The sequence below is a fragment of the Saprolegnia parasitica genome (genome assembly GCF_000151545.1).
Source record: "Saprolegnia parasitica CBS 223.65 unplaced genomic scaffold supercont2.82, whole genome shotgun sequence".
NCBI classification, from domain to species: domain Eukaryota; phylum Oomycota; class Saprolegniomycetes; order Saprolegniales; family Saprolegniaceae; genus Saprolegnia; species Saprolegnia parasitica.
In genome coordinates this window covers 29,236-44,686 of record NW_012156476.1, presented here as the reverse complement: position 1 = coordinate 44,686, position 15,451 = coordinate 29,236, and the positions used below count along the sequence as shown (strand labels likewise).

General features: G+C 57.4%; 4 protein-coding genes across 4 annotated transcripts; 3 read left to right on the top strand and 1 right to left on the bottom strand.

Moving 5' to 3' along the window:
• Positions 1–51: 51 nt before the first annotated feature.
• SPRG_12779 (hypothetical protein) lies at positions 52–917 on the top strand (the record flags this gene model as incomplete). Its single annotated transcript, XM_012351563.1, has 1 exon — positions 52–917. One exon carries the CDS (start codon positions 52–54, stop codon positions 889–891), a length of 840 nt encoding a protein of 279 aa, XP_012206953.1. The 3' UTR covers positions 892–917.
• A 566-nt stretch (positions 918–1,483) lies between these two features.
• Positions 1,484–4,952, bottom strand: SPRG_12778 (hypothetical protein; the record flags this gene model as incomplete). The annotated part of the gene is made up of 12 exons (XM_012351562.1): positions 4,573–4,952; positions 4,351–4,524; positions 4,153–4,304; positions 3,905–4,105; positions 3,631–3,859; positions 3,472–3,580; positions 2,609–3,427; positions 2,489–2,563; positions 2,236–2,443; positions 2,102–2,184; positions 1,762–2,052; positions 1,484–1,711 (listed from the first exon to the last, which is right to left on the bottom strand). Exons 1-12 carry the CDS (start codon positions 4,884–4,886, stop codon positions 1,484–1,486), a joined length of 2,883 nt encoding a protein of 960 aa, XP_012206952.1. The 5' UTR covers positions 4,887–4,952.
• Positions 4,953–6,778: 1,826 nt separating this feature from the next.
• Positions 6,779–7,499, top strand: SPRG_12777 (hypothetical protein). Its single transcript, XM_012351561.1, has one exon. It carries the CDS (start codon positions 6,817–6,819, stop codon positions 7,492–7,494), a length of 678 nt encoding a protein of 225 aa, XP_012206951.1. The 5' UTR covers positions 6,779–6,816; the 3' UTR covers positions 7,495–7,499.
• Positions 7,500–11,471: 3,972 nt separating this feature from the next.
• On the top strand, positions 11,472–12,745 carry SPRG_12776 (hypothetical protein; the record flags this gene model as incomplete). Its single annotated transcript, XM_012351560.1, has 2 exons — positions 11,472–12,032; positions 12,107–12,745. The coding sequence occupies 2 exons, from the start codon at positions 11,472–11,474 to the stop codon at positions 12,743–12,745; spliced, it is 1,200 nt and encodes a 399-aa protein (XP_012206950.1).
• Between the last annotated feature and the right edge of the window lie 2,706 nt (positions 12,746–15,451).

Genomic DNA, 15,451 nt, shown 5'->3' with positions numbered 1-15,451 from the left:
CTCACGGCGACGACCCTTTTGGCAGAGCCGCCTCGACACAGCCGAGCGCCAATGCTCGCTGCATCGCACGCGCCACGCTTCAAACCGTGGGCCCCGGTGCCCGTGCAGCCCGATGGCCGGAAGCTGGCCTACATGTTTTACGCGACCGACGACCTCCAAGCCTGCCACGCGCTCATGGCCGGCACGAAAATCCGCGCACTTGGCACGCCGTCGTTCATTGAGATCGTCGCGCTGGTCACGGAAGACGTCTCGGCGCAGGCGCGCCAGGTCTTGATGGACGGCGGCGTGCGTCCGCTGAGTGTCGCCGCCTGGCGGCGCACGACGGGCGGCCAAGAATACATCGTGTCGCTTACAAAGCTGCGCATCTTCCAAGAGCTCGGGTACGATCGCGTCATCTACATGGACTCGGACGTGATCGTCGTGAAGAACCTCGACGAGCTCTTCAACCTTCCGCACGCAGTCTTTTGGGCACCCCGCGCGTACTGGCTTGAGGACAAGCAGCCGCATATCACGTCGGTATTGCTCGTCGTGGACCCGAACAATGAGCTCTTTCAGCATCTCGAGTACGCGATTGAGAATGAAGCCCAGGTGCTCTTCGACATGGACGTTCTCAACGAAGTGTGGCGGCATGTGGCCGGCATCCTTCCCTCCGAGTTCATGGTGCTGACGGCGAATCTCAAGGAAAATGTCGACAGGTATCTCTTCGGGTACAAGTCGCTCGACGACCGCGTCAACCATACCTACATGTATCACTTCTCGGGCGGGCACAGCAAGCCGTGGTTCATGGACTCGGACACGATCGAGCGCCAACCCGACGTCATCCCGCTCTACTACGATCTGTACCTCGAGTACTGGACCCAGCGACGGGCCCTATGCTCCTTTCTGCGATAACTTGTGAACATGACATTTTCCTGGAAGCACCTTGGTCGTACCAGCCGACGACTACGTACGATGTACAAGTCCAAAAAAGGGCTTGGGAGGACTGGAGTCGTCGTACTACCATGTTTAGAGCATTGACGTCGAGACTTGATGCGGCCACCATGGCGACGCGACTGCTTGAGGGAATTCCCTAGGTGCCACCTTAGATCTCGTTGCGCCATATCTACGACGACCTACTAACTGCTCGTTGTGGCGTCTCGAGGTGTTACGAGTCGCATTGGAAAGACAGAGCTTCGTAGCGCACCATTGTATTCTACCCGGTGCAACAACCTTCCAAACCGGGATTTTAGTTCTTGCAGAACACGTCAAGCTGTGGTTTTGAACCAAGGCTATATCTTGTACTAGAAAATGCAGCATTTTGACCACCACGACGGCAGCGCCCTCGTCTCGTTGTACTAGGAAGCGTGCTATGCATATTTACATCCGTAGCCGTGCTTGCTACAATAATATAAACGCACAGGCTGACTTCAATCCACAGACGCCTTGCAGTCTGATTACCACGGCAGCAGCACGACAAGAGAGTGCTTGCGCATGGCGCTGGCTGCTAAAAGTCGAGGCCATCGACAAGCGACGAGCGGGCACCGTCGTACACCGGGGCATGCTTGCCTTCCACGCAGAGCTCAAACGACTTGACTTGCATGGGTTGGAGCGTCACAGTCGTCGGCGACAGCTCCTTGACCGCGTTGGCAGTGAGCGTGAGCTCCTTGACCGTGACATGCTTCTCGCCAGGCACGAGCTGGAGCAGATCCACGGACGCCGGCTTGGACCACTCCTACACAAAGACTCGGTTTCGATGGAAAGGTTCGGGCGCTGTTAACGCACCGAGTGCTCGTGGATGGCAAAGAGATGGCTTAGACGCACGAGGCGGCAGCGCGGGTGCGTCCAGTGCAACGCCGTGAGACCAATGTTAGCTGGCCATTGCACGTCGCCAAGCGGCGTCGTCTCGACAAACGTGCCCGAGCCGGCGCGGAGGGCCACGAGCGGCGAAACAAACTGTGCATACGTCGTCGTGCGCAAGCGCTCGATCGCTGCTTCGTGCGACCCCACACTCACGTAAAAGTGACCACGGACCGTGAGGCCTTGCGTGCGCGGCTGGTTGTTGGTCAGTTGAATCTAGCATCCATGGTCATCATTGAGTGGATGGCGTGCATCGGTGGTGTACCGTCTCGGTCTCGTTGAGCGCCTCACTGACCCCGAGGTGGTCGTCGCCAAGCAGGCGGCGGTGCACCATCACATCTAATTGACCTAAATCACAACGTCTGTGAGCGATTTCCGTCGTCGATGGGAGTACTGTACCATCTTGAAGGCTCGCGCAGCCCTGGGCGCGGTCCGTGAGGACGTTGAGTTGCACTTTGTCGTCCCGGAGGTAGGCGCCGGTCGTGATGGGCACATAGTTGGCAGCGACGCGCTCCTCGTCGTTGTGCAGCGTGAGGTTCCACGTCGCGCGAAAGTCGCGAACGCGCTCGACGTACTCGAGCCCGTTCGAGTCCGTGTACCAGCGTTTCTAGCCGACAGGTTGGTTTGATAGTATCAAGATGCGCGTCCTTACGTTGGAAGCCACGTTCGAGTCAAAGCGCAGAATCACTTCCTTGCCTTGGTGGTCGTCGATCGGAATTGGACCCACCTAGATGGCACCATGAGCATCCTACATCAAAACAGGCCGTACTACCGTCCACTCGACCACCAAGGACGTGTCCCACGGACGGAGCTGGTAGCTGAGGACGCCCATGTTGCCAAAGCGGAACCAACACGACTGGAGCAGCGGCACCACGTCGCAGCCGTGGCTCGACACGGAAGGAAAGGCATGGAGCGTGCTCGTGTTGGGGCGGAAGATGTACGCCCCCGAGCATACGTCGTCGCTTTTCAAGTACGACTGGTAGTAGCCAAACGTGGTCGACATCGGCACGTGCGTCTGGCTCGCCTTGTCCAAGAGACTCGCGAGGCTGCCTTTCGTGAGGTCCAACGTGGCCTTGATGTGGTCGTTCTCGAGGATCGAGATGTTGGCCGCCGTCGACGTCGTTGCTACCGCCTTGGTCTTGGTCACGCGGAAGCGCATAAGACTCAGCGCGGGCATGTCGGCCTGCAAGAGCAGCGTGTGCGGTGCAGCTTTCGCGTCCAAATGCACGGGCACGTAAGGCACGACCGCCGACGCCACGTGCGCATTGGTCGACGCCAACACCACGTCGGCGCGCGGCGTATCAATCGGCACCGAGACGCCAAACGTATGGGCAAACGGCAGCGGGTTGTACACGACGACCTCAAACGTCTCGGCCGCCGACGTCGAGGACTCACAGAGACTCACATTGGCCAAGAGACACGTCGCGAAAGGCGATTCCAAAGCGCCGAGGAGATGGTTGAGCTGCGTGGTAGCGGACGCGAGGCCTTCCGAGAGCCGCTGGGCGTAGTCGTCCGAGACGCGCTGCTTTTCGGTGCCGCTGATGGCGTCATGGTGCTGCACCAAGCTGACGCTTGCCGCCAAATGCAAGAGCTACCTCGATGCATGAGACGAAAGGGCGGGGTAAAGATGACTACATTGGACGACGTCGTCGCGTGTACTTCAAGCTGGCGCATGGTCTGAAGGATGCCGTTGGCGACGCGCGCATAGCGCTTGAGGCCCGGGCGACTCGTAAAGTAGCCCGTCCTACCAAATGCGTTAGTTGAGGACGAGGGTTCATCGGGCAAGATGGGTACCAGTAGGCGTTCGCTCGAGTGGCGTAGGGAAAGAAATCGTCCGTCTTGGTCGACCACTGCAGCGACTTGTCGGCGAGCTTGAGATCCGTGTAGTTGCCGAGGGTCGAGTAAAACACGTTAAGGCGGCCTTCCTGGTTGGCGTAGTGGATGAGTTTGTCGATATTCTTGAACCACTTGAGGCCGTTCTGGTACGTCATGTCCGAGCCCATGGGCCAAAAGATATGGTTGCCTAGTCTCCATATATCAACCAACGACAACGCATGCAAGGACGCACCTTTGGTGTGCTTGGCGCGCTCGAGGCTCTGCTCAACAAACGTCTTGACTTTGTTGCACACGTTAAAGTCGTGGAGGTACGGGTCGTCCTTGATGGGCCCGTCCTCCTCAAACTGGAATCCATGGGGCGCGTAGTAGCCGTCCTGGATCATGCCCGTAAAGATTGTTTCGCGACGAGACGGCGACGGCGACCACATGAACTCTACACCGTCATTGAGTTATCATCTTGCAATCAACTACACGTAGTACCGAGGTCCTTGTTGGCCTTGCGCTTCTCGTAGTCTTGGTAGTCCATGCGCGCAAAGTAGAGCGCGTCAAAGTCGACGCCGGCCGAGAGGAGCGAGCCTTGCGTCGACGAATGGCCGAACGGATCGATCTGCCACCCAATGCGCGGCTTAACGCTGTGCATGCCCTTTCTACCAGGATACTATGCAGCATGACGCGTACCCAAACTCGTGGAGCAAGAAGCCGTGGCCAAGCGCCGTCTGGTCGATCATGACCGAGTAGTGAGAGGCCGCTTCGTCGTGCATGACCCAGCCGCCGTTGACCGACAAGTCCAAGCGACCGTCTTTTACGAGTTTCTTGACGATCGTCTTCATCTCGTGCGTCTGCTCGCGCCACCTACGCCCACCCCATGCCATGTGGTTGCCGGCGATCGGGGGGACGTACCAGCGCTGGAAGAACGACTGCTCGATGTACATGAAGCGCCGATCCGGGTTCTTGAGCAGCTCGGTGATGACCGACTCGAGGATGTAGTCGACCTCGAGCGTAAAGTACTGGTCGACGGTGAGGAGCCAGCCCGGGTCGTCGTGGGTGTGCGGTACGAGGTGCACGTTGAGCTTCTTCGCGCCCGAGACGTCCGCGCTCGTCTTGTAGTGGCCGCCCACGGGGCCCGTCGGCTGCCATGTCCCGCAGGACGGCAGCGGCTTGGCGCTCGCTAGCGCCAGCGTCGTCATGAGGAGGAGGGTGAGTTCCTTCTTCATGGTCCGCTGTCTCTTGTGATGCCAAGGACGCTTGGCGTGAGCGTTCCATATTTTGCGCGTTTTTCAGATTTATGGATTGGCCAATCGTATTGCCGTGATAGCAGGCCATTTAGCCCAGCGAGCCAATCCGAGAGTTTCGTAAAACCCTTTTTGTCCAATCAGAACGCGTTATCTCCCACCATTTATCCGGCACATGGGGCCAGATGGGCGACGCCGACAAAAATGTTGTCGGCTCGATTTGAAAATATGCAAGGGCATTTACTACGCTTCATATATCGCTGCATGTTTTCCATGGTGCCGACACACTGCCGACACATCCGGTTACCAAGCAGACAATCGATGGTGATTGGCGGGGTGGCGAAGACACTGGCCAAGCGACATCGACTCGGATCATGGTCACCGGCATCCCATCGATGATTCCGCGAAACACCGTCGACGCTCGCGATGTCGCTACCCGCGCATTCAGCCGATACCTTGCATTCGAAGGGATGGCCAAGGCCACCTTGGACAACGTCATCAAGACCGACAAGACGGGCCAGAACGTCAAGCGTACACTCGAGCGCTTTGCGTGGTATCTCACCACCGTTGGTGGTGTTAATGGAAGAAGTCTTGCACCAAGTACAGTGGTTGGCTACGTTCGCCACACCAAGGTTGCGCTGCTCGCGATCGCACCGAGGGTGCCCAAGCATCGCGTCGTTGAACAAGATGGCGGCGCAGCTCGAGCGGAACTGCGGCAACCAGCGCGACGACACGGTCACGAACCCTGCACCGGCGTGCACGAAAGATCAGCTCCATGCGATGACAACGTATCTGTATTCCAACGCTACCGAGCTCGCGCACTACCAAGAAGCGGTCCTCTTGACGTTGCTTTGGCACCTTCTCGGGCGCGCGTCTGACCTCGCAGAGCTCCAAAAGAAGCACCTCGCGCGCAACCGAAACACGTTTTTTCTTCAGCTCTCGCGCACGAAGACGAACGCGGACCATGACTTGGCGATCGTTCCAGACGCATCGTACGCGACGTGCCCGATCACGGCCATTGCCGTTGCGTTGGCCACGGTCGAGTGCCCAGGCAAGAGAGTTTTGCCCAACATGCCGAGCCAGAGGACTCAAGCTCCTCCTGCTGCTGGCGCCGCCGCTAGCATTGCGGAATGGACGCCTTTGATCGACTTGCTCAGAAGCAACGGCGACGTTGCAGGCAGCATCAACTTGGACGTCGATGGTCATGAGGACGAGGCCGCCGGCCCGAGAAAGACCGAAATGAAGTCGGAGCGCAAGGCGCCGGGCATTCACGCATACGTCAACCGGATTTTGACGCGGATCATGGGCCCGGCCGGCATCACGGAGCGCTTCACGTCGCAGTCGTTCTGTCGTGGTGGTGCGCAGCATGCCAATACGCATCCCGAGCTCAGTGTCCAGTGGATTTGCGACCGCGGCGCGTGGAGCATGACGAGTACAAGCAAGGCGTTTGGGTACATCCTCAGCACGACAAAGGAAGATCAAATGGTCGCCAAGGTTCTCAGCGGCCACAAGCCCCGGGACAACGTCGCTGTGTTGGACTTGAACGGGCTCGATGCGACAACGCGATCTGAGATCCGCCGTTTTCGAGACGTCATCTATTCCGAGTCGAATGACGTGCCGAAGATGAACGCCTCGCCAGCTGTGTTGGGCACGCTGGTCGCGTACTTGATCATGCACTTTCCGCGCATCAAGGCCGCGAACGCCAAGGGCCCGCTTGTGACCAGCGTTGAGCGAGCGCTCAATGACCGCGCATCAAGGCCGCGAACGCCAAGGGCCCGCTTGTGACCAGCGTTGAGCGAGCGCTCAATGACCTCAATTCCCAGAAGCACGTCTTCTCGACTGGGCTCGTCACTTCATGGAGGTGCGCCCTAGCTTCGCTGCGGTTGAACACGTGGAGCCTGCCATCAAAACCATGCTAAACGAGAGCGACAAGCAGCTTATTCGTTCTCTGCTCGCAAGCAACAAGGACTTGACCACGAACTTGGAGCGCCTCGGGCAGCGCGTCGGCGACTTGACGGACCAGCTAGCTGCAGGTGGCGACGAACTCGCCGAGCGTGCGCCACGCCCCAACGCCAAGCGTGCAGCCGAGACGGAAATCGTGGGCAGCAAGCCAGTTGAGAAGAAACCAAAGGCCACACGCGCTGCAAGCATGGCCATGGCCAAGACGTGGTACACTTGGTTCGTGGGGACACCGGCGATGTACACCGCCGAGTGGGACGCGTCGAACGGCAACCGCCAGCACAAGAACCAGACGAAGACGGTGGTGGCCTTCATGCGGCTCTTCGCAACGGAAGGCTACGTCTTGAGAGCAGACGCGCCGCACTACAAGTCGCTCGTCACCGAGATTGGCGAGCGCCTCGAGGCCCGCTGCAAGGCGTTCCTCCAAGAGCACAACCTTTCGGCCGCGTCCGCATCCCCCGTTGCCAAAGCCTTCCGCGAGCTGCGGGACAGCGGTGCCCTCGATGACAAGGCAGCAATGACGGCACGCCTCCTCGCCACTGGCATCATCGTCGATCCGTCGCCACCAAGCATGCACGCAACCGCGATGGCCAAGAACGCAAAGAAAACGCAGTCGCAGACTAAGACGTAATAGACACATTGCATTTTCCAAGGCAAACTACATGATCAGTGAGAGGTCTTCCAAGGTGGATACATAGGTGTGTACGTACCACAGCTTACTCGCTACGTGGAGCTTAGAGCAGCGACCCCCAGCATATTCACGCCATGTAAAGCAGAGACTAAACACAGCTTAGTCCTCCATCCCCAGGGACGGGACGCCTCGTCGTCGACTCAGACTTCTAAGAGATGCTTGCCGGTTCTACCGCGGCAAGTCGTGAACTTGAAAAAGGACGCCGCCACAAGGTCGTCGTCATGGAGAAGGAGGCCGCCGGCAGGTCATCGTCATGGAGGTCGCCATGGAGGAGGAGGCCGCAGAGCCGTCATGGAGCTCGTCAAGTCGTCATGGAAGAGGTCGTCAAGGAGGAGGTCGTCATGAAGGCGAGCGGCGGCAGCTCATCTTCATAGGCCGAGGGGCAGCAAGCCATCGTCATGGAGGAGGGGGTCGGCATGGGAACGGGCGGCGAGGACGAGGCCGACGGTGTTGTCCTGGAGGCAAAGGAGCGCCGCCATGGAACACTCGGAAAATTGAAATGCAATAAAAAAAGATGCATTTCGTCCAATCAGAATCGCAGAGCGTATCAAGTCTTTGCTATCTTGTCCAATGAGAAGCCGCGAAGCGCACTCTTATCCGGTCTGCCGGGTACGGACGCTTTCCGCACAAGAATGGGCGAGCACGCAGCGGGCGTGGTGCTGTAGCTTCAACTTGGCCATCTTTGTCGACATCGCTGTCGTCGGTCTGCTCTTAAACGTGTCCATTGTTGCAGGTGTCCTTCGGACGCTCCTCGATCTCTAGTACGAGCGTACTCGAACATGTCTCTTCTTTTGAGAGCGCGTTTTGATACCGGTAGGTACCTAATTGTCGAGTTCTACTTGCACGGCATTTGCCGTCGCCTTCCGTTTGCAGGCGCCAACTTGAAGGTCGCCGCCGCCGCGCCGGTGTGGAGCCTGCATGGCTTGTTCCCCGTCACGCTGTGTTTGCTGTGTGTGCAGCTCGGCTGAATGCTGCTCTGGTTTGATTCCTATCCATTCGAGTTACCACGTTGATACGACAAGATCATTGCGCTCTGTGTCTTGGCCAACATTGACTACAATGAGGTCGTTTGCATCTTGATGTGTCTCTCTCTGCTCTGGAACATCGTGGTTCATCGCTCGCTTTGTCCTCGCTTTCTACTCTCATCCTGCCTTGCAGGTCATCAAGAACATCAACCACACGGTCGTCACCGGCAGCGTCACTGGTTGATGGTGCGCGACGTCTGGTGCGCACACACACGTGCCCCGCACTCACGCAGAGCCTCACGACATCGCTCGGGTTCATCTGCCTCGTCGAGGTCCTCAACTATTAATACCAGCTCACCTATGTGATACCATACAGCAGTGACAGCGACGGTAGCAGCAGCGACAGTGTGGTATCTTCTTTTGACGTCGTGGTGACGCGCCCCCGCCGCCCATGAAACGGCCAATAGATTAATGTGCATTCTCTCACCATTTCGCGCGGCCCAGATTGGTTGTAATAGGAAAGAGCCGCGCAGGTTGTCGTCTCGTGGATGTATGAGACGACGCTGGCGCCAGCTATCCTATTCGTAGGGACGATGCTGGGACTCGCGCAGCGGAAATACCGCTAGTTTGTGACCGAGCACAGCGCACGGGGACCGAAGAGAACACCACGGACACGTCTATGGAAGCCACGCGCTTATTCACACTGTATGGATTGGTGTTGTTGATGAAGTGAGTCTAGTTAAATCGTATGGAATGGTGTTGTATTGATGCGCTTACTAGTCCAGATGCATTTATATGTAGAGAACCGATGTCGGTCGTTCGACTCGAGTGCGACTAGAGCGCGCACCACGCGAGGAGCACACCAAGCAGCATGGTCACACTGGCCATGGGCGCGCTGGACACTTTGGCATTGAAATTGATGTCGCAGCTAAGGCTGCAGATCGTGTTGGCGTTGCGGCATCCGACGACGACTGCGTAAGTGCCGGTGTTGGCAAAGTTGAAGCTCGTGGTGTACGACTGCGCTTTGTAAATGGTGGAGCAGTCGGTATTGTCACACTCGGCAGAGCCAGTGCTCATGTACTTTTCATAGCTGGTTGCATCCAGGATGGCGACGGTAAAGCTGTCGGACGCAGACGAGACTGTGGGCGTAAACACCCCCGGCTGCACGCTCTTGCAGACGAAAATGTACACGTTGCTTGTAGAGAAGTTGCCCTTGAAGCTGCATCCCTCGGACATTGTGTACGACATCTTGGAGTTGGCGATCGACGCCGCGCCGGTGTTGTTGGTGCTACCGCTGATGTTGCGGACTGGCACGGACGATGCCCATTGCAGTCCGTACGAGACGTGGCACGCGCCGCCGTCAGGCTTGCCGCAGACCATTACGACCGAGTAGCCACCGGACGCTGGTGCGACAACGCTCGCATTGTACGCGGTGGTCCAGTCGCTGGCGTCGGCGTTGAGAATCTCTTGGGTCGCGTCCGCCCGCACATACACTTGAAGCGCATCGCTCGCGTCGACCGACACCATGGGCGCGGTCGTGCTTGTCGGCTCCAAGCGAGCACCCGTGGCCACGTCAGCACAGTAGAGCGTCAGGTTGCCGACGACGTCCCCGGACGACTCCCAGACGCAAGCGTGCACCGCCGTAAGAAGGACAGTTGCGGTGTAGAGAGCCGATGCGAAGAGCTTGACCATGGTTGTTGGCAAATTCAAAAATGAACAAGACACGGGCCGCTCCGAGCGAGGTGGCGCCATCGACTGCGAAGGGTGTAGACGGTTGACCGACATGGGCTCGTAAAAATACCTCTCGACAGGTTCTATTTGGAGACCAGGGGTAGGGCCGACGATGCAAGGTCGACATTTCTCGCCACCTCAAATAGAAAAGACCGACTAAAAGTGGCGAGTGGGACGACCGGCCTTTGATGCACCAGAATATATGTCGCATTTCACGGCCAGCAAAGCACCCTTGCGGCCGGGTATATCACGTAGGTTGATTCACTCTACGACGTACGCTTCACGATACGTCTCCTCCAAATACCATCAACACTTCCACATCAACACTTGTATGATATGACATAGATGAGCTGGTAGCTGAGGACCTCGACGAGCTCGGCGATGCAACAGAACATGCACCGCGCAGCTTCTTTGGAGATGCCAGGATGAGTACTTCGTGCAAGATCTTAATTATGGCGACGACGAGCGAGCCAAGACAAATGGGCCCGAACGATGTCGTGGGGTCTTGCGCGAGTGCGGGGCACGTGTGCGCACCAGCATCGCGCACCACCAACTAGCGACGCTGCCAGCGACCTCCGTGTGGTTGATGTTCTTGATGACTTGCAAGGCAGGATGAGAGTAGAAAGCGAGAACACAGCGATCGACGAACCTCGATGTTCCAGGGCAGAGAGAGACACATCAAGATGCAAGCGACCTCATCATAGTCAATGACGTCGCAAGAAAAGAGCAAAACGAACGGCCAATCGCGGTACAGTAGCGACCGCAGCCAGTGGCCGGCTGCGGTGTGGCTGCAAGCGACGCGATCTTGCCGTATGTCTTCTTGTCCATGGTCGGTGGGTCCATAGACGCCTCGGGCGACATGGGTGGGTGGTGCATGCGCATCGATTTCGGTGGGTATCGCACACGACTGGTCTGTAGAGGCCGCAGTTGTATCGGTTTCGCTTCGGTCGGTTCACTGGTGTCTGAAATAGGCAACATCCCTACCCCTATAAGTTTCGCGCCATTTTGCTTTGCCAATCGTTTCGGGTTTCGGATTGGATGTGTACTAGCTGCTGACGAGCAAAGGTGGTTGCAAGTGTTGTATTAGAGAGATGTGCTCCCTTTTCACACTACGGTTCTGCACCAATCCTAAGAATATCCACACTCGAACCGCCAACCAAAAACGACTCTGCCCTGAACGATAAGAGAACCCAGTCTGCAATTTGCCTCACCTCAAACACCATGAAACTCGTTTGCGCTGCGACGGTGGCGCTCATGCTGGCGACGTCCGCGACCGCTGCGTCTTGCACGACAGACCAAGAGAAGACGATCAAGAATTTCATGGCGGCCTACGTCTCGACCCCGTGCACTGCGAATAGCATGTGGATGAGCGTAATGTCGTTCGAAAACGCACTCCGATCCGAGGAGTACCTCATGTGTCAGCCGCCGTGCAAGGACGACCTGCAGAACCTCACGAGCAGCATTCCAAACTGCGTTGATACCGCCGGAACACACGCCAAGATCGACCAACTAAAGCAGCTCTGCATCAAGATGACGCGCCCAACGACCAACGGCGGTGAGTGCACATCGGCCGACTCGATCTTGTTCGACGGGCTGAAGTTCAACGAACGGGTGTGGCTCAACTGCTCCAGTGTCAAGAACAAAAACTTGTACGACCTTCAAGCCCGCACAGCCGAAGACGCCAGGGGGCAGTGTGCGTCCTCCACCTACACGGCCTTTATCAACTCGATCGCGAAGTTGATGCTAAACTGCGTGGACAAGTACGGGGAGAACATGATGGACGTATCCAATATCTGGTTGGGTGCACGCCCGCGGCAGTCGGGGCGAATTGCTCCATGGTCGATATGGCGGTCAAGTACAAAGCCGATGATGCGATGCTTTGGTACAACTGCTCGACGTTCCTCAACTATGAGGAAACGAAGACGTTCTGGGACCTCGGCAACTTGCTGTACAGGCGAAAAGACTTGCCATCGGGCTTTTGCGCGTCGACCTGCCCAGCAAACTACTTGTCGACAATAAAGAAGCTTCCATCCTGCGACGAATATGGCACGATTCTCAATGACCCAAGTCATCTCTACAGCATCTGTCCCAACCTGAAGCCCGCCCCGACACCTGCGCCAACGCCCGCTCCAGCTCTGACGTGTCCGCTTCCCGGCTCGTACCGTGCGACGGGGATGCGCGTGGACCTTGCCAACTCTGGTGCGTTCACCGAGTCGCACGACGGCAGCGGCAACACGTGCTCAACGACGGGAACGTATGCGATCTCGGGTCCAATGGCAACGTTCACCGTGGCGACCGTCTCGGGTGTTTGCAGCAACGTCTTCACGGCCAACGCAAAGCTCTCGGGCCCCATTTCGTTCTCCACCGACTGCAACCAACTCACACTCAACTACACGGGCACACCGTCGACGCTGCAGCGAACGTCCAACGCAGAGACCGCGGCCACGAGTGCGATGCTCCTCCTTGGCGTTTTCCTCGCGTGGGGTGCGCTCTAAACGGCCGATGGGATGGCTCTTGCATATTTGATTTGCATATATAAGACTGAAAAACACACTGGATTTGCACGTCGAACATCGCGTTCGATTCCAGGATAACTCACTTTCACATGTCTGCGCATACGCAAGTCGAGTCATTTACAAGAGACACCCAGAGTAAAACGGCCGCCCCAAAATCGGATCAATCCACACATCTATCTTCCCATCTATCCATCTATCTACCGGTATCTCGCAGCAGTTCGATCCAGCGGTCGGTGTCGGCGAAACGCCTGTTGGGCTGCCACGTGCGTTTCCGCAGGCAACGACGCCATTTGATTGGCTCCCGCCTTTTACTCTCCCTGATAGGCCAATATACCCGGCACCCGCGCCATGCGATCGGGCGACTTGTTTCATTCGCCAACACGGTGACCGAGCGCATGGTCCCCTCGCCCAGGATCAAGCTCGAGCGTGGCCTCGACGAGCGCTTCGCCTACGACGAGTGGTGGGTCGGCGCGAGTTTTGATAGAGATAACGCACCGTGACATTTGCACCTCCAGTTGTTTACAAGAGACGTCCAAATGAAACGGCCAATAGATTGATGTACATTCTCTCACCATTTCTGCCATCGCACGACCCGGCTTGGTTGTACAGGAAAAAGCCGCGCAGGTTGTCACCTCGTCCATGTACGAGACGACGCTGGTGCCAGCTATCCCAGTCGTAGGGACGATGTTGGGGCTCGCACGGTTGTAATACCGCTAGTTTGTGACCGAGCACAGCGCATGAATAACGCTACAGGAACTGTCAATGCATTTCAGCCTCTGCGATCATGCGACACATCAATGTACCACCAAGTGAAGGGAACACGACGGGCACGTCTATGGAAGCCACGCGCTTACTCGTATAAAACACACTGTATGGAATGGTGTTGTATTGATGTGCATATACTAGTCCACATGCATTCATGTGTAGAAAAACGGTGGCGGTCGTTCGACTCGAGTGCGACTAGAGCGCGCACCACGCGAGGAGCACAGCAAGCAGCATGGTCACACTGGCCATGGGCGCGCTGGACACTCGCTGCAGCGTCCACGTCTTGGTGGCGTAGCCAAGCGTGAGCTGCTGGCAGCTGCTCGAGAACGAGAAGGGCCCCGAGTGCTTTTGGCCGGGTGTAAAGAGGCTTCGACACTCGGCCGAGACAGTCGCCACGGTGAAGGACGCCTTTTGGCCCGAGACCTCGTACGTCCCCGTCGTTGCGCATGTGACGCCGTTGCCGCCGTCGTTGGTCTGGGCAAAGGTCCCGGAGTTCGAGAGCTCCAGACGCATGTCCGTGCTCTGGTACGTGCCAGGGCGGGGCACGTCGAGCTCGCGCCACCCGACGTGGGCGCCGCTCTGGCATTGAAGTCGATGTCGATGCTAAAGCCGCAGATCGTGTTGGCGTTGCGGCATTCGACGACGACTGCGTAGGTGCCGGTGTTGGCAATGTTGACGTTCGTGGTGTACGACTGCGCGTTGTAGATGGTGGAGCAGCCGGTATTGGCACACTCAGCAGAGGCACTGCTCATGTACTTTTCATAGTTGGTCGCATCCAGGATGGCGACGCGAAAGCTGTCGGACGCAGACGAGACCGTGGGGGTAAACACCCCCGGCTGCACGCTGTCGCAGACGAAAATGTACGCATTGTTTGTAATGTAGATGCCCGTGAAGCTGCATCCCGTGTACTTGGTGTACAACATGTTGGACTTGGCGATCGACGCCGCGCCGGTGTTGTTGGTGCTGCCGCTGATGTTGCGGATGGGCACGGGCGACGCCCATTGCAGTCCGTACGAGACGTGGCACGCGCCGCCGTCAGGCTTGCCGCAGACCATTACGACCGAGTAGCCACCGGACGCTGGTGCGACAACGCTCGCATTGTACGCGGTGGTCCAGTCGCTGGCGTCGGCGTTGAGAATCTCTTGGGTCGCGTCCGCCCGCACATACACTTGAAGCGCGTCGCTCGCGTCGACCGACACCATGGGCGCGGTCGTGCTTGTCGGCTCCAAGCGAGCACCCGTGGCCACGTCAGCACAAGAGAGCGTCAGGTTGCCGACGACGTCCACGGACGACTCCCAGACGCAAGCGTGCACCGCCGTAAGAAGGACAGTTGCGGTGTAGAGAGCCGATGCGAAAAGCTTGACCATGGTTGTTGGCAAATTCAAAAATGAACAAGACACGGGCCGCTCCGTGCGAGGTGGCGCCATCGACTACAAAGGGTGTAGACGGTTGGCCGACGTGGGCTTGTAAAAATATCTCTCGACAGGTAGCTATATGGAGACCAGGGGTAGGGCCGACGATGCAAGGTCGACAGTTGGAGCTCTGTTGACATTGGTCCGTAGCTTCAAACCTTAAATGTATCTAAAAATATCTGGTGGTGTGTGAGAAAGCTGCGTGAGTACAGTATGGAAGGCTACGTTCTAATATCTTTTAGATGTAATGGTGGGTTGCAGGGACTGTAAGTATTGCAATTTGTGTGCGGAGATTCCATATTTTGTGTGTCTCCTGGATTTGATGGCCGTTGAATAGTACATTGCCAACAACATTGCAGATCCGGAGAGTGTGGCGCTTTCTGGTATTTGGATCTCTGGTGCGCCGTGTTGGAGTGCGACAGCGTGTTCGAAATATTTTGGCCGCAAATGAGGAGCTAGCACGACTGATCGTTGAGCAGGCCTAGAACCTTTCACAGGCACGCACGCC

Bases quoted from the DNA above. Each gene is read 5' to 3' on its own strand.
- SPRG_12777 (XM_012351561.1), top strand. From the start codon at position 6,817: ATGCTAAACGAGAGCGACAAGCAGCTTATTCGTTCTCTGCTCGCAAGC.